At 34.0% G+C, this 24,661-nt stretch overlaps 1 protein-coding gene and 1 long non-coding RNA gene across 14 annotated transcripts in view; one reads left to right on the top strand and one right to left on the bottom strand.

Moving 5' to 3' along the window:
- Nucleotides 1–15,960, bottom strand: part of nr1h3 (nuclear receptor subfamily 1, group H, member 3) — a 32,893-nt gene extending 16,933 nt beyond the window's left edge. Inside the window, 3 exon segments of one of the 3 annotated variants that reach the window (NM_001017545.3) lie at nt 2,456–2,538; nt 8,443–8,587; nt 15,849–15,955. In NM_001017545.3, the coding sequence (NP_001017545.2) occupies nt 2,456–2,498 (43 nt within the window). In that variant the 5' untranslated portion in view covers nt 2,499–2,538; nt 8,443–8,587; nt 15,849–15,955. 3 annotated transcript variants of the gene reach the window in all.
- The window catches only part of LOC141375391 (uncharacterized), a 74,980-nt gene continuing 62,294 nt past the window's right edge, over nt 11,976–24,661 (top strand). For 7 of the 11 annotated variants that reach the window (XR_012383365.1, XR_012383366.1, XR_012383363.1 and 4 more), the window contains exon 1: nt 19,652–19,827. This is a non-coding gene — a long non-coding RNA (uncharacterized lncRNA). Of the gene's footprint in view, nt 12,303–19,651; nt 19,828–24,661 lie in introns of those variants that run through there. The other 4 variants (XR_012383368.1, XR_012383370.1, XR_012383367.1 and 1 more) reach the window with 4 other exon arrangements.

A 24,661-nucleotide genomic window follows, 5' to 3' on the forward strand; every position in this document is an offset into this window, starting at 1 on the left:
TTAAAATGCAAAATAGGCAATAAGTAGCCCCACACGGAATCTGCGCGCGCATAAATCCACAGATTTTTAGCCCATCATTAATTCTGTTTATTTACTTGAATAAATGTGTGTAAATCTATATTTATTCAGTTTTTTTATTAATTTAAGTAAAATTATTGACTAATATGAAAATGTTCATCTGATTTATGTACAATACAGTTTGTAAAGTAATATTTTCTGTGTTTTAGTAGATATATTATATGAAAGACTTGCTTTGTTTACCAAATAAAATAAATGTAATTGGATTTGCATTTTAAACATTAAATAAAAGTTAAAAAGTTTATTTTTTATTTCACATATTAAGGTTTTAGTTATGATACTCCCAAAATATATCCACAGAAATCCTCAGATTTTTAGCAAAATTCTCAGCAGAAATAGCAAAAAACGTCCGCAGATCAAGTTTAGCCCTAGCAATAAGTAGTCTAAATAAAACAAACACTTCATTTATTCATTAGTACATTTAAATTTTAAATTGAGGGAAACATGTTTCTAAAATAATTAATGTTTCCCTCAAGAATTAAAATTTAAATGCATTCACAATAGAAAACATACAAAATAAATGAAAAGCATAAGTATAAAACACAAAGAAAATCTAGTGGCATTCAGTATAAACGTTAAGCCTAAATTTACTTCAAGTGAACCTGAAACTAGTTGTGCGTGGGGAAATGAGATGTATAAAAACAGACACGTCTCTCTCGTACAGCATCGATCTAAATTTGGCACGTTTTGTAGGCTCAATGTCAAATGCATTATGAGAGTCTCGAATGAAAGCTACAGCATGTTTCAGATGACTCAAATATACTTGTTTTTCATTTCTATTCCCCAGAATATTTGTTTTATATAGCTATTTACACAGATGGATGACTTTTGCTCATATCACAAGCTGTGTTTTGGATGCTGAAATTAGAATATAGAAAGTCCGTGGCTAAATTAAACATAGATTATAATTATTTTTCGTTCTAATGACAAATCACTGTGACTGTTACACAACATACAATCATCCAACACACATAATATAAAATACTGACATAACTGTATTAATTAACAAAAATTAACACGCAAGAGCAAAAACTATTTTCGTATTTCATATAGTGTACTCCAAATTCTGACTACACCGATGCATTTGAAATGAAAAAAAAAGAACAGTTTAATATACAGATCTAAGTAACATTTGTATTAAATCTATATTTACTGGATAGAAAAAAAACATCAAGTGTCGAATCAAAAGTTCATGCAATCAATATAAGTGCTTGTAAATCAGAATTAGGGATGGCCGGTATAAGATTCTAACGGTATGATAACCTTGGATAAAAATATCATGGTTTCCTGGAATAGTGATTACTGCTCTAAAATATGTTCTTTTAAATGTCTGGGTAAAAAACTTAAACTTTTTTCCCCTTTGAAAACAATATATTTTATTTTGAGAAATATTTAAAATATTTTAGAACAGTAAACATGTCAGGCTAAATAATTCAAATGAACCATTGACTTTATAAAAAAATCTTACTTGTATCTTAGGAATGGTATAGAAGAAAATTTAGCCGTTTTTAAAACCTTGACTTTTTCAAATCGCAGTATACCATGAAAACGGTTATCGTTCCATGCCTAAGCAGAATTTAACTGAACAGGGACATTTGTATCGATACCCAGTCTGGAGGAAGAATCTTGCTTTCTCAATCATATTATTTCAGTTCTTACATCAGTCATTTTGGCCTCAAATTGCAGCATCCTTATTTCTAGTTTTTTTAGACCTGCAACATTTATCTCATCAACGGTTTACACTTTAATGTTTCTGAAAATTAAGTGGAAAATCATGACTTGTGCTTCAGTATTGTGGATTCATTCTACATTCAAAGCAAGACACCTATAATTTAAACCCAGCTCTAAAGTATTTGCATCAGACATTCTTTTGTTTTCCATTTTGTTTGTCAATAGATTGTTTTATATTCACATCACACAAAAAAACTTTAAAAATTACATACATATACACATATTAATTCTCCTCAATACCTTTTCAAAAATAATACAATATTTTATAATACAAAATAATAGAATTATTATATTATATTATATTATATTATATTATATTATATTATATTATATTATATTATATTATATTATATTATATTATATTATATTAAATTACCCACAAAGCAATATATAAAGTTTGTCGCAAATAACTGAAGACGGTGTCATTAATCATTCCAAAACCAATGGCGGGTCAAAGGGACTTTAGTGGATAAATAAATGAAGTATACCTTTCTTGAAATGTTTTACAATAAGATTTTTTTTTTAAGAAAAACAGGACATTTTGTTTGATATTTTACCATCAAATGTGATGACATTCATATATATTTTTGTTTGTATGTGAAAACTTTTCTATTGTACAGTAGTTTAAAAAAAACTAGAATCTTACCATGACCAACATCTGTGATATCAGTCGCAGAAAGGGTGGACATCTTCCACACAGCCACTTGTCATAACGAACCAACACTGCACCTGCAGAGCATAATCAAAAGGCAAACCTGAAGTCCTACAGAAAAATCTAACTCAAAGACTCTATTTATAATATTCGGTCAAAATGGCCTCAAACTGATGCTAGCTTTAAATACACTTTAATACTAAATTAAATATACATACAGAGTTGAACAACAAGAGTGTTCAAATCAGGCTAAAGAACCTGTAATATGAGCAGAACTCTCACTATCATCGCTCGAGACCAAATGCACACAATGTTCATTTTCACTCATGAATGTCATTGTAGTTCCTTAAGCAGTCACACTTCTGTATGGAAAGCTCACAACAAAAAAACTACATAGTCACCCTTTCAGATCATGGGAATTTTTTTCTAAACTGCTAAACTGTGCACAGCAAAAAAAAAAAAAAAAAAAAGAAGGGAAAAGAAAAGAAACTGAGAAATATCCACAAATGTGAGTTTTTTGCCAGGCTAAGCACACTTTATGAACAACCTACTTGAGAACAGGAATTGAAAATGCAAAAAATAAACTGGTCAAGACTGGTCACTTATGGGTGTAGCTGTGAGAACTAACAGTGGGAAACAAGTGATTTGGGGAAGGATACTTTGGTACAAGTGAGTTTAGCATAAGTTAAAGTTTGACCATGCAAAAAAAAAAAAAAAATTGGTTGGCAGTGACCTCTGTGTGGGCAGTCCACAAGGGTAAATATGACCCTGACATATTAATGAATCAAAACTTGCAGATTCAATTCTACATTATGATCATTTCAGCAAAAACTACTACTAGGAAAAAAGCAGGAGGTTTAAGATGAACTACTTTAACAAACAATAGTTCTCTCTCAATAAATATTATGTTAATTACTATACATTTGAACGCACAGATTTCACACAATTATTTTCTGCCTACAGAGTATTCAATCAGTATCGGTTCAGCTTGCAGCTCAAGCATTAAAGTAGTATTTCTTACTCTTTCACTATATGTGATGATGAAGTCTACCTTTTCTCTTCAATACACATAAATTCTATATAATAATATTGTGGATATATAATATAGAGATTAGATTAAATATCATTTTAACACAATTATAAGGTTACTCAGAGTATGCATGTTTTGTATAGTCTATTTGTATATAAATTCACTCATTTCTACCTTTTTTTTAAATTAAGAAATAATTGAAAAAATATTACAAATTATTAAGAATACATTTTAGTATAAACATTTTTAGTAAAACAATGTCTTTGTGGGAAGATTTGTAAGCAGACCCAGTGCTATTAACTTAAACTGACAGGCCATTTCCGCTCCTCATGAAATTTATTTAGGTGACAGACAACATGAAGAAAATACCTATAATATCACATTAAGACACATTTTTATAAAATATCCAACTATTAACTCTCTAACCAGAGTCCAGATGGCCTTAATGTATTATTAAGAGAACTTTTCTGATTCAATTTTTTTCAGTTATAGCAAACTGCAGAAAGTGTTTGTTTATTTATTTAGCTAGTTAGCTTTAATTTTTACAATATTACAAGACAGATTTATAATATTGGTCATAACATAAGACAAAAATCATGAATGAATTAGGCTGATACAAAAAGCATACACACTAGGGCTGAACAATATATCAATTGAGCACTGATATGGTAAATGTGTGTATCCACAATAGTCACATTGCAGGATTAAATGATCAAATCATTTGGTGAAAATATACTCATATTACAATATTTATTGTGGCAAAACAAAAAAAGCTTGCAGCTCAAGCTTTAAAGTAGCACTTCTTACCCTTTCACGGTATGTGATGAAGTATACATTTTATTGTCAATACACATACATTATATATAATAATATTGTGGATATGTAATGTAGAAATTAGATAAAATGGCTATCCAGAGTATACATGTTTTGTGTAGTTTATTTTATAGAAGTTCATTCATTTCTACATTTTCTTCCTTTTTAAATGAGAATTAATCAAATAAATAAATAGTAATATTGTAAATTATTAAGGATACATTTTTGTATGAATGTTATTGCCAAAACAATGTGTTCATGACAAGATTTGCCAAAAGATTTCACAAATATGTGGACATGCACATTTAGTGGATGAGACCAATGCTATTAACTTAAATTGACAGACCCCATAAAATTAGTTCATTTTGGCAGAACGTTTTTAATTTAATATCTGAAGTATACAGGATTGATCTGTCACCAGAGCCAAAAATGGGCATTTTTGGAGACACCTCAGAAATAGGAGATAAATCACAGGCAGTATTTTTGTGTATGATATTAGCAAAGAAAATAATTTTACAAAATTGGAAGTCAGATTACGTGCCCGTCTTTGAAACCTGGATTAAGAGCTTAAGTTAAGTGTTGCCCATGGAAGAACTGTGATATGGAATGGCAAACAAACTAAACATATTTTTTAAATCTGGAACTCAATTATGTTTTATATTAGTACTGTTGACTTGTAACTAGGTGGGATTGGTTTGGCATTTGTCGAGTTGTGGAGACTACACATTTCTCTGTAAATAATTTATTTTTTATATTTTATTCTTTTTTTCTCTTTCGTGCTTTTTGAATGATATTGTATTATGTTGTATCGGACTGTTTGTGTATTGTGAAATAGTCTTTGTACTTTTTTTGTTCTGTTTATGCCAGTGGTTCCCAACCTTTTTCTTTGGGGCCCCCCCCATAAACATATACAAACATTGGAGCCCCCCCACCATATAAATACACACGCACGCACGCACGCACGCACGCACGCACGCACACACATATGTACTGTGTGTGTATGTATACATATATATATATATATATATATATATATATATATATATATATGTGTGTGTGTGTGTGTGTGTGTGTGTGTGTGTGTGTGTGTGTGTGTGTGTGTGTTTGTGTAATATTAATATATAGTAATATGTATAGAAAATATTAATTAATCAGTTTTAACTTGTCTTGGCCTTCAATAAAACCAAAATTTAGGTAGGCTTTGTCATCCTGTCTAATCTTTTTCTTCGCCTCTGAAGAATCACTGCATTTACGTTTCTCTGCCATTTTTGTTTTGATTTTGCCTTTACGACACGTTGACAAGCAGATTGCGCGAGTGAGCAAAATTTAAATAATTATTTAAAGTTATTTATTTTAATTATTTTCACTATTATGTTGGAATTTTAAGCATGTGTTTAGATTTTTTATTTTTATTTTTTTGGGCTGCTCGATTTTGGGAAAAATCATAATCACGATTATTTTGGTCATAATTGTAATCACGATTATTCAAAACCATTGCCAGTTAAAGTCAAAATTATTAGCGCTCCTGGGATTTTTTTTTTTTATAAATATTTCCCAAATTATGTTTAACAGAGCAAGGAATTTTAACAGTATTTCCTATAATATTTTTTCTTCTATTTGTTTTATTTTAGCTAGAATAAAGACAGGTTTAAATATTTTGAAACCAATTTAAGGTTAATATTATTAGCCCCCTTAAGCAATATATATTTTTGATTGTCTGCAGAATAAACTACCGTTATAATGACTTGCCTTATTACTCTAATTAAGCCTTTGAACTGCACTTTAATCTGAATGCTTGTATTTTGAAAAATATCTAGTAAAATATTATGTGCTGTCATTATAGCAAAGACAAAAAGAAATCAGTAATTAGAAATGAGATATCAAAACTATTATGTTCAGAAATAAGTTAATAAAATATTCTTTCCATGAAACAGAAATTGGGCAGGAAAAGGTTTGCTAATATTCAAGAGGGCTAATAATTCTGACTTCAACTGTATACATAGTTATTTTCCACCCTGCAAAGGAAAGAGAAATAAAAACAATAGAATAAAAATATGAAACAAACTGTGATTTAAGCATCTTCACTGTAAGAAAAACACTTTAGCTACAGCAGTCCTTCAGTCAAGAGCAGCGAGGGTTTTCTCGTTATGTTGGTTTAATAATGATAAAAACAGGCAGCAGAAGGATTATAGCGCGCTGTATCTTTAATGGTTTCTCTTTCACGTCTTTTGATCCTCAACTCGTTTGTTTATTACACAAATGAGGGTTAATGTAAATAATAACTAAACACCGCGTTTTGACACCTATTTGACCATTAAAGCGTTCACGTTAAGATGACTTTTGATGTCTGCGCTCCGCTGCTCGTCTCAGTGAGCGAATGAGACCGAATGCTGACCGGCCGCATGCTTCTGACTGCGTGATCGTGCTGCACACACACATAAGCTCTTTCGCGCTTTTAAGAGCAACACGTGTACAACTGTGGCGAAATATGATGCAATAATCATTTATCTCGATTAATGCTTTTTTATAATCGTTTGAAACCGAAATCTAAATCGGATTTTCGATTAATTGCAAAGCCCTTTATAATAGTGGACCATTTTTATGCCTTTTTCTACCTCAATACTTATCCTCTCCCGCACCCCCCCTGTGAACTCTGGCGCCCCCCTTAGGGGGGCGCGGACCCCAGGTTGGGAACCACTGGTTTATGCTATAGTTTATTTTCTTATACTAATATAGGTATACAGACTAATTTAGGTGACAGACAACATGAAGAAATTAACTGTGATATCACATTAAGCCACATTTTCATAAAATATCCAACTATTACCTTTCTAACCAGAGTCCAGATGGCCTTAATGTATTATTAGGAGAACTTTTTTGATTCAGATGGATTCAATTGTAGCAAACTCTATACAGTATTTATTTATTTATTTAGCAGTAGTAGATTTATTATATTGGTCATAACATAAGACAAAAATCATGAATAAATTAGGCTGATTCAAAAAACATAAACACTAGGGCTGAACAATATATCATTTGAGGCTAAGCAATGATATAGTAATCTGTATATCCGTAATAGTCACATGGCAGGATTATATGATTTATTAAAGAGAAAAAGATGAAGATATTATTAAATATTGTTATTTTTTTATTATTTATACAATAATAACCATGATATTTTACATTTAATTGTTCAATTTCTGTACTTGAATACTGTTAGACTCCCCAGAAAACCATAAAGCACCATTTGTTTTTTCTTTTTTTTTTCTTTCTTTCTTTCTTTCTTTCTTTCTTTCTTTCTTTCTTTCTTTCTTTCTTTCTTTCTTTCTTTCTTTCTTTCTTTCGCCATAGAAAATTTATAATATTGGTCGTAAAATTTTTAAATGTATTAGGCTGATACAAAAAGCATAGGCTGAACAATATATAGTTTGAGCATAAACATGTTGATGTATATATCGGCAATAGTCACATCGCAGGGTTATACGATTTATTAAAGAAGAAAAGATGAAGATATTATTAAATATTGTCATTTTTTTATCATTTATACAATAATGATCATGGTTATTTTACATTTGATTGTTCAATTTCTGTACTTGAATACTGTTAGACTTCCCAGAAAAGCATAAAGCACTGTCTATTTATTTATTTTTGCTTGTAATTTATTATAATTTATGCAGATGCACCACGTAGAATAAGACTTGATCATCACAGTCAATCTAAATGAATGAAACCTTTCCAAATAGAGCTATTCAAATCATTTGGTAAAATTATACTCATATGGCAATATTTAATGCAGCAAAACAAAATATCGCAATGTCTGATTTTTTTCAATATCGTGCAACGCTAATACACACCCTACACTGCAAAAAAAAAAAAAAGGCACACAATTCCCTCCTGTTATCCAAACACAAATTGTTTAAGTTAACTAATTATTTATACAAAAGTATATTGAACATAAAACTATTACGTTGTCCCCCCAAAAACCTTAAAAATTGTGTTGATTAATTTTAAATAAGTAATCTGAACAAGCAGCAAGTAATGTTTTGAGTGTAACATCTGGAATATCAGCATCAGTCACACTAAATACATTTTAAAAAATACGTTCAAATGTGTTATTGTGAGTGAGAGGCCCACTTACCCCTAGAGTGACGATTTGTTATTGTCTGTCCATGTTGTTGTTGTCTGCGTCACTAGCAGCACATCTTGTTTATCCTCTCCAATAGCCTGGATGCCATTAGATGAAACTTCTCTCCTTATAATAGCCTCTTCTGTGTCACAACTTTCTGGTTGATGGCAAAAGAAAGAAAGGGAAAAAGACAACAGTATGACTTCTGTTTGAAAGTTGTGTAGCATCTAAGCTGAACCGTTAAAATGGAGTTTACACAAACAAGAAAGAAGGAGAGAAAACAAGCCAATGGAAAGACTGACAGACAAAAAGGTGGGTGATCGAGTCAGAGAGGAAAAGAAGGAAAAAGGAGGGAGAGAAAGAGAGCAAGAGGGCATATGAGAGGTTACTATCGGTCGTTCACATGGCTGTGAAATCCCCACTGAGGCCTGAGCTCGAGCCTATTCCACTTGTAAGCGTGTCTTCCCATAACACATCTTTCACACATCTTGGAATTTACTATGGAAGGTTTCAGAATCACCGCAGCGATGCATTAAAAAAAAAACATCTTAATAAAACACAAAGAGGTCACTTACAGAAAGCAAACCATGACATTCTGCATAGCTTGGATGTTGTTTATGTGTTTGTTGAATTACAAATAAGTAATTATGGGAGTTTCATCACAAGACATCATATAAATATGTGCTTCAATAGTCAGTCAGGATAAAGCGAAGCTGGAGATGACCCTGAAGTTGAGTCATCCTGCTGTGCTGTTACAGCTACGCCAGGAACAGACCAAAGTCCAGGTTATGTCACCAACCATATAAAGCTTTGAAAAATAAAACAAATACAATTAAAACTGCACCCATAAAGATCATTTCAAGCAGATCCAAAACAAGAATGCACTTTCTGAACAATCATTTTCTACCATTTAAGCTGGAAAGTTAAAACAATACAAAAAAATCTGAAGATACAGATGTTGCTAATGGAAAAACAACTGCATGTTAATCAGCGCACATCCTATCAGCTGTAAGATAAGACAGTAGATCAATTGTAAACTGGAGAAAGAATCGTGTCATTGTTTCAGTTCCACTTTGTTTAATTTATAGGCTTTTATTAAAATGAAACACTAAAATTACACGGAATGTGACCTGAAGTTAACCAACGAAAAGCTTCTTTCAATGTCCAATGTTCTGCACTTATCAGTGGGCTGCTACCTTTGTCCTGTAAACCAGTTTGCTCTACATCTGCCCGATCAAGAGTCAGGTCATGTGCGGGCAGATATGATAGCTGGATAGTGAGAATGAACAACCGTTAGGAAAATAACAGGCCATTGTTCAGACACCTTCATTGCCGAAGAAGTTTTAAAGGGGTCATAAACTAAAACATGAAATTTTACTCGAGATTTTGATATGTGAGAGATTATCATACTACAAGACTATCCTGTCAGTTTCAGCCCTGAAATTGTCCTTAGTTCCTGAAATAAGCTGTAAATTGACAGCTGGTCCAGAAAACATCAGGGCGTAGAATATACCCGTTTATGATGTCATAGGTAGGTTAAATAATATGAGTGCATGATTGTAAGCTGCATGCACTATTTCGAGCATAACAATATGCTACATAGGAGCAATAAAATGTTGTTGGAGATTGGAAATTACTGTTCAGTCACTGTTTTGTGGATACAAATGAGGGAGATGGTTGTAAAAAATCTACTGTAATCTTTTTGCCAGTTATGCGTGTTTTTATTTATCATTTTAAAATGATAAGACATTTAATATTTTTAATTTGTATTCAAACTTCACATGCATTATTGAATAAGAGCTCACTGGACGAGTATGTTATGGAATAGATTTACACCTGGAGCATGAGCATTTACGCTTGACAGAGGGCATGTCTGAAGCTTGGCACTGAGGTGATCATCACAGCTGCATCAGCCAATGCAATTAAACCACAAGTGACTACTTTCTGAGCTGGGGTATTTGCATAAAGTGATCTGATTGGCTGACGCTTCCACTGGCGCTTGAAAAGTTAAGACATTCCCAACTTCTGCAGCGAGCAATGCCACTGAAGCAGGGCGGCAATTCAGTGCGGCAACGATTGACATTATCCATTCAAGGTAAATGGGATGCATTGACTCTGACACCCCATGTGAATTGATCGTCATTCATCTCTAAAGTGAACAGATGAACAGAGTGCTTATCCCCATTTATCTGCAAACTGATTAAACTAAATTTACAAACACTGACTGTGTTTGACTATTAAAATATTATTTCAATTTAATTCAATATTTCATATTTATTATTAATTAAGAGCTCACAGGACGACAAGTAGGCTATGGATTTTTTACTTGTGCAAATAACAGCAGCTTGAACTGTTAAATTATATAATTATAATTATATAAATTATAAAATTATGTATATGAAATGAACAGAATGAAAGTGCCTACAGTACATGGGAATACTTTTAAAAACAAAGAAGAAACATGTTAAGAAGTACTGTAGTTATAATTAAGTGATGCACTTCACATTTAATGAGATGTTAGAAAAAACTAAAAATCTTACCTAAAGAAAACTAAAGTTTTAAAGATCTCTTACTTTCAGTTTCATCTATAACATCAAAATTATCTAACATTTGAGTTATTTAAAGAGATGGTCTGTACGCTTGTCGGAGACTCTGATGCACACATCAAACATCATAAGTAAACCTCAGACAACAGAATAAAACAATATAAAAGCTAGTTCATGACCCTTGGAATAATTTACTCTTGACTCTGCAGTTTGTTTCATCACAATGTTCTGCTTGAATGTTTCAAACGCAGATAGAGGTTAAGGTTTATGTTCAGCTCGTTTCAGGAAGTAGTGTTTTCCAATTCTCTACAAGCTTCCTCTAAATTTGTCATGAGAGTTAAGAGGAAGAAATCCCAACTAAACATAGGTTACAGAATCATAATGCGAGGCAACTTGGTACAGTTGGGTTGCACCCTCAACAAAGAACTTCTTCTTATGTACTAAAATTAACGAAATTGCTGCTGAAATATGCAAAATCAGCAAAGCAACGAGCTAAAGAGAAAAGATGAGTAGGCTATAAATGATGAGTGGACTGTAATCTCTATGCACAATATATCAATATTTTGTCATCCTTCTGGTAAAGTCATAACTTTCTCCACAACTGTAAATAAACTTTTATGATGGCAAAAATTTATATTTCAACATATTTGAAAAAAATAAAATAAAAAAACTTGCTACTTTAAGTTATGATGTTAAATGCTGGGTCCTGCTGGTAATCTGTTTATAATAACATCTAATAACCTCTCAATGAAACATAAGGGGTGACAAAAGTTTTTTTCTTAACTTTAAAGGGGTGGTCCACTAGGATATTATTTTAAACTTCAGTTCATGTGTAATGTAGCTGTGTGAACATAAACAACATATCTGAATGTAAGACGCTCAAAGTTCAATTCAAAGGGAGACATTGGTTTTCACAGAGATAGCTTAGCAAAGCCTACAGTGAACAAAGTTTGGGGACTGCAAAAAAAACAAAACGTCTGGGCTAGTGAGATCCCAAGGGCTTCTGGTTAGTGAATTCACCGCACACACACCCGGCACAGTGAAAGGTGTGGCCATAGGCGCTGTTATGTTATAGCAGAGAAAGCTGAAATGTCGTCCAAACACTTCTATTTCGACAGGTTGTTCTGTTTTTGTACTTGGCCTTCCAAAGGACACAACACAAAGAGAGAAGTGCTTACAGTTTAATTTTAAATTTGTTCCAGAGAATTATAAAAATATATAGCTAGCATTTGACAAAGGACAGCTTCCAGAATGTCTCCCAGTTTAGTGCTAGATTCGTCTAAAACTCCTCCAACCAACGAAGCTGTGGATTGCGAGCTACAACCTGTAAGTATTTTTATTTGTTAAAGTTGATCAACTACATGCACAGTTTCTAGCGTTAATGTATGTTGTACACAAGGTTGTAAACAAAGGGAAATGCTTCTTGGCACAGTTAACAATTTAGCTACAAATTCATATTTATCTGTCAGACTGCTGTAAACACCCACAATCGTCACCAGTGTGTACATTATTACACACATTCTCTATGCGTCTACTTTCCGTGCATTTTACATTTCAAATAACAAATTCACAAAAGATGTGAACATTTTATATTACTTACACATGCTTATAATCTCAATATTTGTGAAAGACACTTCATCAGATTTTATTTTAGACAGCAGGCATGAGGTTCAGCTGTGCGCTCTTAATTATTTTTATTCTGATTCAGGCAGCTAACGCTGCAAACAGCTGTTCTGACAAAAACAACAAAAGCACGTGCTTGTAGGGGTGTGACATGGTGATGTGGAGCCAATCCGTGAATCACAGCACATTGTGTTAGCTGATCAATCAGAGCTTTCAGAGGAACTAGAAAATATGACAGTCATTTTTATGTTAGCTGAGTAGCTGTATAATTAAAGTAAGATATATGAAAAAATAACATGATTTTCTACAAGTAAAGCATAAGCACATATTGCTTTACATCTTATAAACACAATTATGCCTTAAAAATATACTGTTGACCACCCCTTTAAAATAAGTATGAGAGAAGTGAAAGAAATATGACTTTTAAACAGGTTGTTGGTGGCAGATATGTTGGAGCATGTCAGAAACTGCTGATCTTCTGGGATTTTACAGAAAATGAACTACAATATACACAGGCTCAGCAAAATTGGACAATAGAAGACAAAAGGTTGCCTGGTCTAATTTCTGAAATATGCTGTAATTTTCAGATGGTAGGGTCAGACTTTGCTATGAACATGAAAACATTGATCTATCTTGCCATATATCAATGGCTCAGGCTGCTGGAGATGTAATCGTGCAGGGGACATGTTTTTAGCACAGGCAGTGAAGAATTTAAATAGATCTATAGGCAAAATTTATTGGGTGCACCAAGGTGCAACTAATAATCTGGCAGATGACAAGTGTACCTCTGAATTTAACAGACGATCAGAACAGGGAAAATGTAGAGGAGGTTCTATGGATTTAGTGAGATGTTGACGTTGCTCTCAAAAGCAGAGATAGATGAACCTGCAGGTAAACGTTTAATGAGACTAAGGGCCTACTCACACTATGCCATCCGTACCGTGCCCAGGCCCGTTTCCCGGATCGTTTGAGAAGTGTGAGTGCGCTGAATCGGGCTCAAGCACAGTTCACTTGGCCGGCCCTGGCCCGGTTGGAAGAGGTGTGCCTGAGCGCGGTTCACTTGGGCTTTGGCACGGTACGCTTGTGTGTGAGTGCAAAATGCGCCAAAGCCCGAAAGTGAAAGCGAGACGTGACTTTTAAGGGGCTGTTTCATATGGATTTATTAATCATTCTTACTGTTCAGTGAACGCAAACTGCTGTAGTTTATTAAAGACGCGAACTCCTCACTGCACGACAGCTGCGCAGCTTCAGCAGACCTCCTTTTCCTGCAGCACGAGAGCTTTATGATTGTTTATGAGCGCCAAAAGTGGCGGATCTGTTCGGCGAAATATCTGACTGCGTGTCACCGCATCCCTAAGAACTGTTTGGCAAAATATTTGACTGCATGTCACTGCATAACAAACGACTGAAATGATATAACTAGAGGAATCTCCACTGTGCTGCTGAGTGAGAGAGCGCTTCTCACTGAACAGCGCAGCAGCGATGACGTAAGCGTGCCGAGGCCCGTTTATGGTGTGAGTGCGGGCCATCGGGGGAGACGGGAGGGGGGACAAGCGTGCTTTGGCCCGGTTCGAGGGAACTGTACCTAGTGTGAGTACGGCCTAAATGGTTAGAGAAGTGTTTTGACTGAGTTATGGCTTTGATTAAAAATAATTTTACAATAAGATATATAATATGTATTCAGAAAATAGACAGCATTTACACTAAGCATGAGCTTTACTGAACAACAACATTACTGAAAATATTATTTCTATTTTCACATCAGTCACTTCATGTAATGACAAGAGGCGCCCTGCTTGTCACACTAAATGTTGAATTGTGGGTTATCACCATCACCACTCTCAAAGCCACTTTTACAGTAACTTCAAGTAAAGTTACATTTCAGGGCTGTTAGTACCACTTTTGCAGTGTTTAGCCCACGCTGAGGTGCCAAACATGCAATGTAAAACAACGCTGTGTTAAAATGTTATAGCAAAACAACCAACAGTCAATCATTTGCCTCATTTAAATTGTTTGGGGCAGATAACCAAACAACATGCACAGCATTAATGTTTAAATGTTTGAGGGGGGAAATGTGCCCAAATTGGTAAAGAGTCTGATGCTACATCAAACATATCTCCCCACTGCTGTGAGGGCACTAACTTGAATAGGATAAAGGCAGAGGAAAAATAGATAACGAGTATGGATTACCATACGTGGCCATCACTTTATGAACGATACCAGGATGTACAATGCTAGAGTGCTTAATAAACAAGTCTCTGTTAGGGTTTTTTTTCTATCAAGGAAAATCCTACTGCAACAAATATAAAGGGGCATTAACCCAGTTTTTAATCATGCAAAAAGTGAAACTACAGTTTATAAACTCCCAGGATTGACTGCTAACTTACTCGTGTAAAAGTATAAACAATGAAGCCTAGGATTCCCCAAACCCAGGATTTAAAATGACCCAGGGTCAACTAAGAAAAGAAATCCTGCAGTCCAACTCCGTAACACCAGTCCATGTTTTTAAACCTGCTGCTAGCAAGAGAGAGATAAAAACCCGATTAGAGCTACTGAAAACGTTTGTCTGACACGAAAGAGCCACACAATACCATTCATGAAAACAGACACGTCGCAGTGACTCTGCTGTCACACTCATAATTGTCCGCACATGTTGGGTAACTCGACCTGTCATAACAGAGACTCGAGCACTCGTATAAACAACAGTGTAACTGCAATTCCACACGCACTTCTGTGAAAGACTCAGTTCTGAGCAAGTTAACCGGCTTTAGTCTGCACTTCAGCCCAAATACTGTACCTCCGAGGATTAGCCTTTAATAAACTCAGGACATCAACAAGGCAGATTACAACTCATTACAATAAATAGATAAATTGTACCGTACAGCAGTGTTAGTGAAAGCCTCATCACCAAGCCAAAACACCTGGTTAGCCTGCCTTTTAAAATAACTCTGTTACGTTAACTAAACAAACAACAACTGCGACATACCATGTACACTCTGACGTAACACACCTGACAACTTTACGTTTGACGAGTTAAACTACTTTCGCTTGATCGGGGCTGTTTACAAGCGTTATAATAAACTGAGCACTGACAGTCGTATCTCCTATCATGACAGCTACATGAGCTAACATGTACATCATCATCATCATCACTAGCACGGAGACCACTCACTGCTCCGTGTAAACACTCATGGAAGTAAACCCTCTCGAGAGGTGACACGTCAAATGACGGTCTTTTGTTGTTGATACCTCGCTCAGTTGAAGATGAAGATCTTTAATCCAGCACGGAGAACTTCACACTGGCGATGTGAAGAGAGAAACGCCTAGGTAGGCCGTGGAGAGAGAGAGAAAGCTCTAAGATGGCTACATACAATCACAGGACTGTTATTGTCTGTTGACTTCAAAATAGAAGTCCTTTGGTGACAAGCGCATTAGTTTGACTCATACATATTTTAGAATAAATGTCACTAAAATGATTGTATGGATTGTTGAAAAAAATTAGGGATTAAAAATGTTCGGACAAAAACAACATTGCAAGGAAGATTGTATCTGAGGCGTTTGATGGCGATTTATATTCGTCTATATATATATTTATATGTTTATAAATATTTAACTTGACATCAACTTTTTTCTCACCACCACACAGGTCATTTTTGCAAGACAAAATTTTGTTGTTGGAAACTGAATTTATTATACTCAAATTTGACTTTTGCATGCTAAAAGTACTTGAGTAAGAAACGTTTTACTTGATTTGGGTCATTAACTCCGAAATCCGACTACCAATATTATGATATAGATAGCCTATATCTGCTGTATTCAACCTAAAACCTGAAGGTTGATATAAAACCTAAAAAAATACCCATTCTTGTCTTAGGACATTTTATTAAGCAAATCTTTGAATAACAGCAAGTTCATGACATGTTAAATATATAGTAAATCTGCTGGTTTTAAACATACAGAGTAAATACAGTTATGTAACAACTGTAACATTACCGTTATATCTTAGGACATATTTGATTAACTTTTTATTACCCACACCAAATGTTGACTAATGAAGGTACATTTATAACAACTATTTATTTGTTAGACTATATTGTCAAACCATGTTGCATACAAATGCCTTCAACCGACTTATATGACAGTGTATTGCTGTAGAAGACAAATAAAACACGAGACATGTGTTTAGAAAGAGTGTAGTTCATTTTGTTTGACCTGCAAACTTATCTAAACAAGATAAACTTTCAGAAAACAGCCCGGAAACATTATAATGCCCCCGCTCGAGAATATAACCCGCAGTTGTTTTCAACTGTTGTCTTCAACGGTTGTCGTTCTTTGCTCAACAACTCAGCTGAAAAATAAAGCAAAACATTACAACAGTCAGACATAGAGCAAAGAGCATAGAATCACCAAGAGGCGACACTCTAGTGTAATTTGGGAAACAGACACTAGATGGCGCGGCAGCCATTTTATCAACACTATTGATAGTAAGTGTTGTGTTGTCGTCTCTCAGCTTTAACGCGATTTTTGAATGAATTAATTAAAAACAAAGCAACTGCTTGCCATCGTGACAGCAATGAGATCCAATAGACTGCCGATCGCTTTCACTTCAAAATGGCGGAATCCATGGTTGTTGCTGGGTGCTGCTGTTGCAATGGAACGTTCTATTGAGTGTTGCCTCTTGGTCATTCTAAACTCTTTGCATAAAGTTAAATCATAACAGTTACCATGGTTTTTATTTCAAACTCTAGTAAACTAAAGTTTGAAACTATAGTATAAAAATAGACGATGAGTGGGCCTCGCTACTCCCACCATAACCCTCGCAGCGAGGTCTCTCGACTGGCCTCCCGTGTTTCCCGGAGGGTCCTCAGGGCTTGTTTGTTCCCTGCCTAGGGCTCAAAAGCGCCTCGCCCCAGGGAGTGCACGAGTACCGGGCGCCACGCCGGGCCAGTGGTCACTGGATGTTGCTCGGCGGCACATTTCGAGCAACAAACACGTAATGTTCTTCGCAATATTGCGTTTATGTACGCAAACAGTGTACACAGCCAGTGGAGATCGCTGCTTTTTTTAAAAAAAAGAAAACAGACCTTAAATGCACTGATTTTTCCAAGCGCTTAATTTACATCACTGGCAAATTAAAACTGCGGTCAGGCCAGCCGCCAAGTCAACATGAACGGTCATTCTAGCCGCCAATGTATTTCGGCGGTCGCTCATACACTGCGTATTACGGTAGAGCGCCAAAGAGCTGAACTGAACACAAATACTGTTGGCAGTTTGTCATGATACATCTGCGTCTCTCACTGACTGATGATAAAATAATAAATAGTAACGAAAGAACAACTAATTAATGCAACTAAATAACATAAGCTTGAGATGGCTTTATCCGAAATTATAAAATAAAAGCCTATCTTAAACTCTCATAAACAATACTTTTTTTGTCCCTGTATTCAAAAAGGAATATTATTAAAACGAATTGATTTCCCTTTAAACCTTGCACAAAACACTGTTTTCACCCTGATTAAAAAAAAATATTAAAATGAAACTATTTGATATCATAGTCCAATTTTACCTCAGATTCATAGTAGACATTACCATGGTGTCAACTAAACACTTCTTATGGCCATCTGATGTGAAATTATAAAATAAGAGCCCTTTAAACCATACACAAAACACGTTTTGCTCTGATTTAAAAAAAAAAAAAATATATATATATATATATATATATATATATATATATATATATATATATATATATATATATATATATATATATATACCATTAGGCACTAGCTAAACATTTCTCATTGGCATCTGATGTGAAATTATAAAATAAGAGCCCTTTAAATCTTACAAAAACACTGTTTGCCCTGATTTAAAAAACATATAAAAAACTATTAGATATCACAGCCAAGTTTTACTTAAAATTGATTGTAGACATTACCACGGTATTAACTGAACACTTCTCATGGGCATCTGATGTGAAATTATAAAATAAGAGCCCTTTAAACCTTACACAAAACACAGTTTGCCCTAATTAAAAAAATTGTTAAAATAAAGCCATTAGATATCACAGTTCATTTTCACCTCAAATTGATAGTAGACATTACCACGATATTAACTAAAAACTTCTCATGGGCATCTGATGTGAACTTATAAAATAAGAGCCCTTTAAACCTTACACAAAACACAGTTTGCCCTAATTAAAAATTTTTAAAAAAAAAACCTTATTAGATTTCACAAACCATTTTCACCTCAAATTGATAGTAGCCATTACCACGGTATTAACTAAACACTTCTCATTGGCATCTGATGTGAAATTATAAAATAAGATCCCTTTAAACCTTACACAAAACACAGTTTGCCCTGATAGAAAATTTTTTTTTTAAATAAAACTATTTGATATCATAGCCAAGTTTCACCTCAGGTGGTTAATAGACATTACCATTGTGTTGCTAAACACTTCTCATGGGCATCTGATGTGAAATTTGATTATCTAATGATATCTAATGGTTTTATATATATATATATATATATATATATATATATATATATATATATATATATATATATATATATATATATATATATATATATATTTATTTATATGGGTAGCAACTGAAATCTGCAGGAACAGGATTGAGCACCCCTGATCTAAGGTGTAGCTGGCTTGTGAAATCAGTTCGTTTTAATGATATACCTTTTTGAATACAGGGACAAAAAAAAGTATTAAAAGTTAGTTGCATTAATTAGTTGTTTTTCGTTATTATTTATTATTGTATCATCAGTCAGTGAGAGACGCAGATGTATCATGACAAACTGCCAACAGTATTTGTGTTCAGTTCAGCCCTTTGGCGCTCTACCGTAATATGCAGTGTATGAGCGACCGCCGAAATACATTGGCGGCTGGCCTGACCGCAGTCCTCCACTTGAATTTCGCGCCTCACCAAAACCACGTGATTGCAAATGTGGAGGGCAGGTGTAGTGACGTCGGCGCGCAGGGGCGGGGCAGGTTGTGATTTTGGTATAAATACGCACGTCAGCTGGCTCACCTGTTTGCCAGTTCGATAGTTTGCTAAGTTCTCCAATAGTAACGTTAAACAAACAAACGCTCCAAACACTCGATGGGATCCACGCAGTTTACCGCCAAAAAGCTTTTTGGCCAGAGGTCGACACATCATCCTCAAAATCACACTAGGAGTTTGAGACCAATCTGTAAAGCAGCTTACAAAAGGTATATTATGTTCGTTTGTTTTGTTGATCAACGTACTGGTGTTGCTAACCTGCTGCCCGGTTTGAATTGAGTTAAGTTTTGTTTGTGAAAATAATAGCTTTACAATTTAATTGGGTATATGCCGAGCTAGTGTTTTCCCATACTGATAAACTTCAGGTGATCTGTTATTGTGAACTCTTTTCGTTTTTTACGGTTCTTTTTACAGCATGGATGTTGTAATGTCATTAAAATACGTTCAGTTAAATAAACTTTGGCATTCATTTAGTTGCTCAAGCGTAAAACGAGACAAAAGGCCTTTTACTCGCACGCGCCCATCAGAAGCGACAGGCTAACGCAGAAGTTTCATTGAATATACTGAGGTAAAATAAATGCTCGTATTATAAAGACATGGCCGGGAAAATGTAATTTAATACAGTGCTTGTAAAATATGAGACCTACTTTAAATCGGATATCACTCAGCCAGTGGAGATCGCTGATTTTTAAAGAAAGCGGACCATAAACGCAGCGATTTTGCATTGGCATTCAATTCGCCAGAAGCGCTTAACCCAGGTTACTGCCAGATTAAAAGTCCTATTAGCATGCTAATATGACTTTTAATAAATAAGCATTATAATGTGAGCATTTATTTTTTCCCGGAATATTCAGTGGAGCTTCTGCGCTATCCTGCCGATTCTGACGGGCGCATGGCAGCAAACGGCCTTTTGTCTCGTTTTACGCTCAAGCAACTGAAGTTAAATACCAAAGTTTATTTAACTGAACATCGATACTGTAAAAGGAACCGTATAAAACGGAAAAAAGTTAACAATAGCAGGTCATCGCAAGTTTATCAGTATGGGAAAAACACTAGCTCAGCATATACCCTATTGAATTCTGCTAAATGTTTAGCCTAAACGAGAAACTGTTATACTACAGTTTGCTTCGTTTTAAAGGGTTTTTGTGATGCTCTCGGTCGATTTATCGTCGTCTTCCAGACGGTGATTGTCGAGTGAATGTTGAATTAAACATTTATTTAATTGTTTATGCGGATGTGCCGCTTTTTGAATAAACTGGACTCAGGGTGTGTTTGTTAATATTTGGGGTGTTTTTTTATGAGAGCAGGCCTCAGTTTGTTGTGCAGGATGAGTGATGTTGAATTGAGGTAAAGTTGGTTTTATATTCGCTCATTCATTCAATTAGTACAGTATATATGACTAACATAGACTAACCTTATTCCCCGTACATTGAAAAAACATTCAAATATGAATCCTTGCATTTACTAATTTAAGTGGTTGTAAACAATTTATTTGGGCTGAATTTAAACAAACAAGTTGAGTTGAATATTAATAAATTTACTTTGTTTAAATTCAACGCATAAATTGTTTGCAGCATTTTTTTTTTCAGTGTACACAACGATCAGTGTTGCCAACTATTTCCAAGAGGAGGGGAGACTGCGGACTTGGATCCAGACAGATCTACGGCCTAAGCAGTTCTACGTCCCAGGCAGTTTTACACCCCTGTTGTCCCTGATGCGTCCAGTAGAGGGAGGCAGTGCAGTATTTTTTTAAGCCTCCAGAACTATACCACACAACCATATTTGCATTCAATTACATTTAATATAATGCAATAATGTTCTAGTTTAAACAATTAAACTATCATATATATATATATATATATATATATATATATATATATATATATATATATATATATATATATATATATATATATATATATATATGCAAAGAAAAACTCAATTTTAAATGGTCTACTGATTTTTATTTATATAGATAGTGCATTTTGTATATTAGCTATGAAGTTTGCATTGCGCATGCATTCATGTTGTTTATCACTTATTTTTTATAATATTTATTGTAACAAGTTGTTACAAAGAAAATAATAAACTATGGGAAAGTCGGTATCACAATTTGTAGCAGCAAATAAATCTAGAAACAAGTCAAACTTTTAAGTGTGTAAAGGAATTTTGCAGAGTATTTATACATAACTTTATTTGTTTATTTTTCAGTGAGCATGAAGAATTTGATGCAAGGATTCAGCTTCATTTAAAGAAAACTGCCAATCTAGTGATATTGTTGTCAATAAATAAATGTAAATAAAATGTAATGTTGTCTGGGTTTTTGTTTGTCAGGTGGCTAAATGGTCTTTGGAATTTTAGAAAGGAGTGAATTGTTTGTCTAAACGTTCTGCAGCTGGCTGGTAGTCAATACCACTAATGCAGATCTTTAGATCAGATCAAAGCCCTTCATTACTCCATATTACACTATTGTTTGGTTATAATTTTATTTTCAAAATGCAACTTTACATATAAACAATAGAACAAAATGCATATCTCTATATGAAAACGAATAACTAGGCTACTATTAACCATTACACTATCCAATTATTTGCTTTTTTATATTTATAATTAAATCTATATTAATTTGCAATTGGGCTTTTGCATATCTGAAATTATTTGTTGAGAGTATGCATATTATAATAGTGAGTTTATAACTCACTTTTTGATACATTAACTTAGCGTTCATATTAGCGTAATCTAATTAAAAATATATATTTATGAACAGGATATTTTATAACATAGGAGCGCTGACTTAAAATGTATTATTTGGCCATGTATCTTTCATCTCCCTACCGGACGCATTAGGAACAACAGGGCCGTAAAATTGTGGGTCGTAAAACTGCTAGGATCCAAAAGCCTGCACGAAAAGTTGCCACCCACTAATTTGCATATCCGTCACGTCATCTTGTAATATCTGGCAAGCGTAAGCCCGTCATCTCTTTACTCTCCGAGGTGCAGTGTATTATATTACATTTAAACATTACATCCAGATATAAATAGGTTCTAATTAACATATTGCTTTGCGCGATGTCGTCATTGCATAATCAACTCAAAACTACATCTTTATGTTGTATAAAAAATAATTTACGTTTTCTCAAATTGACTGGCCATCTCAGCAAAAACATTATTTGAAATATGTCCATATAGATTTGTATGAAAAATAGAATTGACTATTTGTAAAAGTAATGCAAACACTTTTTGGATAAGAATTTTTCCCCGTAAACACTGATTATGAACAGGTACATTCTTTTAAACAATCTGTACTTTTTTTAACTTGTGAAATTACCACATTTATGAAAGTGACAGCAATTACAGCACTATTGGAATTTATTGCTACCCAAGTTACCAACAATTAACAGTAAATTAACAGTTATGAAATGCAATCTGAGCTAGCAATTTACTGAGTGAAGCCTGCAGTCACTACTCTGAGTCACTTTTTCAAAATTTGCTAAAAGTAGCCAAATGAATGTTATCAATTGCTAAGTTTGTTGCTAGGGGCTTTTTGAAAAAAAAAAGTTGCTAAGTCTAGCTACAAAATTGCTTAGTTGGCAATACTGACAATGATGTTCTGTACACAGTTTAATACTAATTAGGTTGTGTATAAAAATCCAAAAAGCATACAAAGTTCTTATATGTAACTTAATGTGTCGGTGCTCTTTGTAAGGGATTCATCAGAATAAACATCAAAATCAGTCCAAGGCACTCAAAAAATGTGAAAAAAAAAATCCTTTATTGACATGGCTGTTCCTTGAAACTGCGGCTGTATCAGGTTACCCTTATGAAGTCAAGTGTGAGTTTGAAGAAATAGCCATGTCAGTAAAGGATTTTTAATATTTTCCCTACATTTTTCAAGTGTCTCAGACTGACTTCTGCTGTTTATACTAATTAGGCTGTTGTTGTTAGATGAATTTTCAAGAGGGGCTAGAAAAAAATTGCAACTTTTTTTATTTATTATAAATCTTTAGGAAATATTTTTGGTACTTAAAAATAGAGGATACAACAAGCTATCCAGCTAAAAGAGTGCTTAAAATGCCACTTATTGGAGTATTTAAAGATCATAATCAAATAGAAATTGGGTGAATAACTGCAAAAAGTCCACATTTTGAAAAAAAAAAGAACCACCTCTGACACATGGCTGGCTATGGGCCTGGTGAAATATGGGCCTTGTGAATATTTATTGAAGAATAAGAAATATTGCAATGTTCGATTTTTTTTCCAGTGTACTGTGTAGGGCTGCACGATATTGGAAAAAACGGACATAGCAATATTTTATTTTTTTCGATACATATGGCGATGTTGAGTATAGTTTTAACAGGTGAAATGAAAAGCTCTATTTGAAAAGAATTTATAATTTTTGGATAATTTCTGATGACAATAGAATGATTTTGTAGTGGAGCACAACTGCATTAAATGTAATAAACAATCACATGATAAATACATTAAAGCAAAGTTACAAATGAAAAAAAAAATGCTTTCTGGTTTTTCTGGTAGTCTTATTCAGGTAAAACAAATTGAATAATTAAATGTAAAATAAAAACACTGATTAATATTCATTGCATATATACTGTTCCTAAATACAATTAATCTGTCTTGAAGTTTGTAAAATGTTAATTTTCTGTGCCTAAATGCTTTAAACTGTCTAATCTGTGGTACAGATTACCTTTTGACACCAATCTCTGAGTATACTTACGGGTCGTAGACAAGTTATGTATATCTGTGTAATCTTTGTGTCTCACTCTTATTCCTGATCACAGCAGAGACTCTCATACCTAATGCTTTCGAAAAAAATCAGTAAGTTTGCTACGCCCACCTAATGCTTACCGCTATATTGAATATTTGGTCTGAAATAGCATGCAAGTGTTACTTTAAAACAGCACAGCATTAATAAACTGTAAACCATGTTGTACTGTTGTACCCCATTTAGTGTTTGCAAAAAATACTTTTCTGAAATGAAATTGAGGAGAAAATCTGAATGCGCAAAAATAAAACCAATCTGTCCTA

Source organism: Danio rerio, chromosome 7, assembly GCF_049306965.1.
Source record: "Danio rerio strain Tuebingen ecotype United States chromosome 7, GRCz12tu, whole genome shotgun sequence".
Lineage (NCBI taxonomy): Eukaryota > Metazoa > Chordata > Actinopteri > Cypriniformes > Danionidae > Danio > Danio rerio.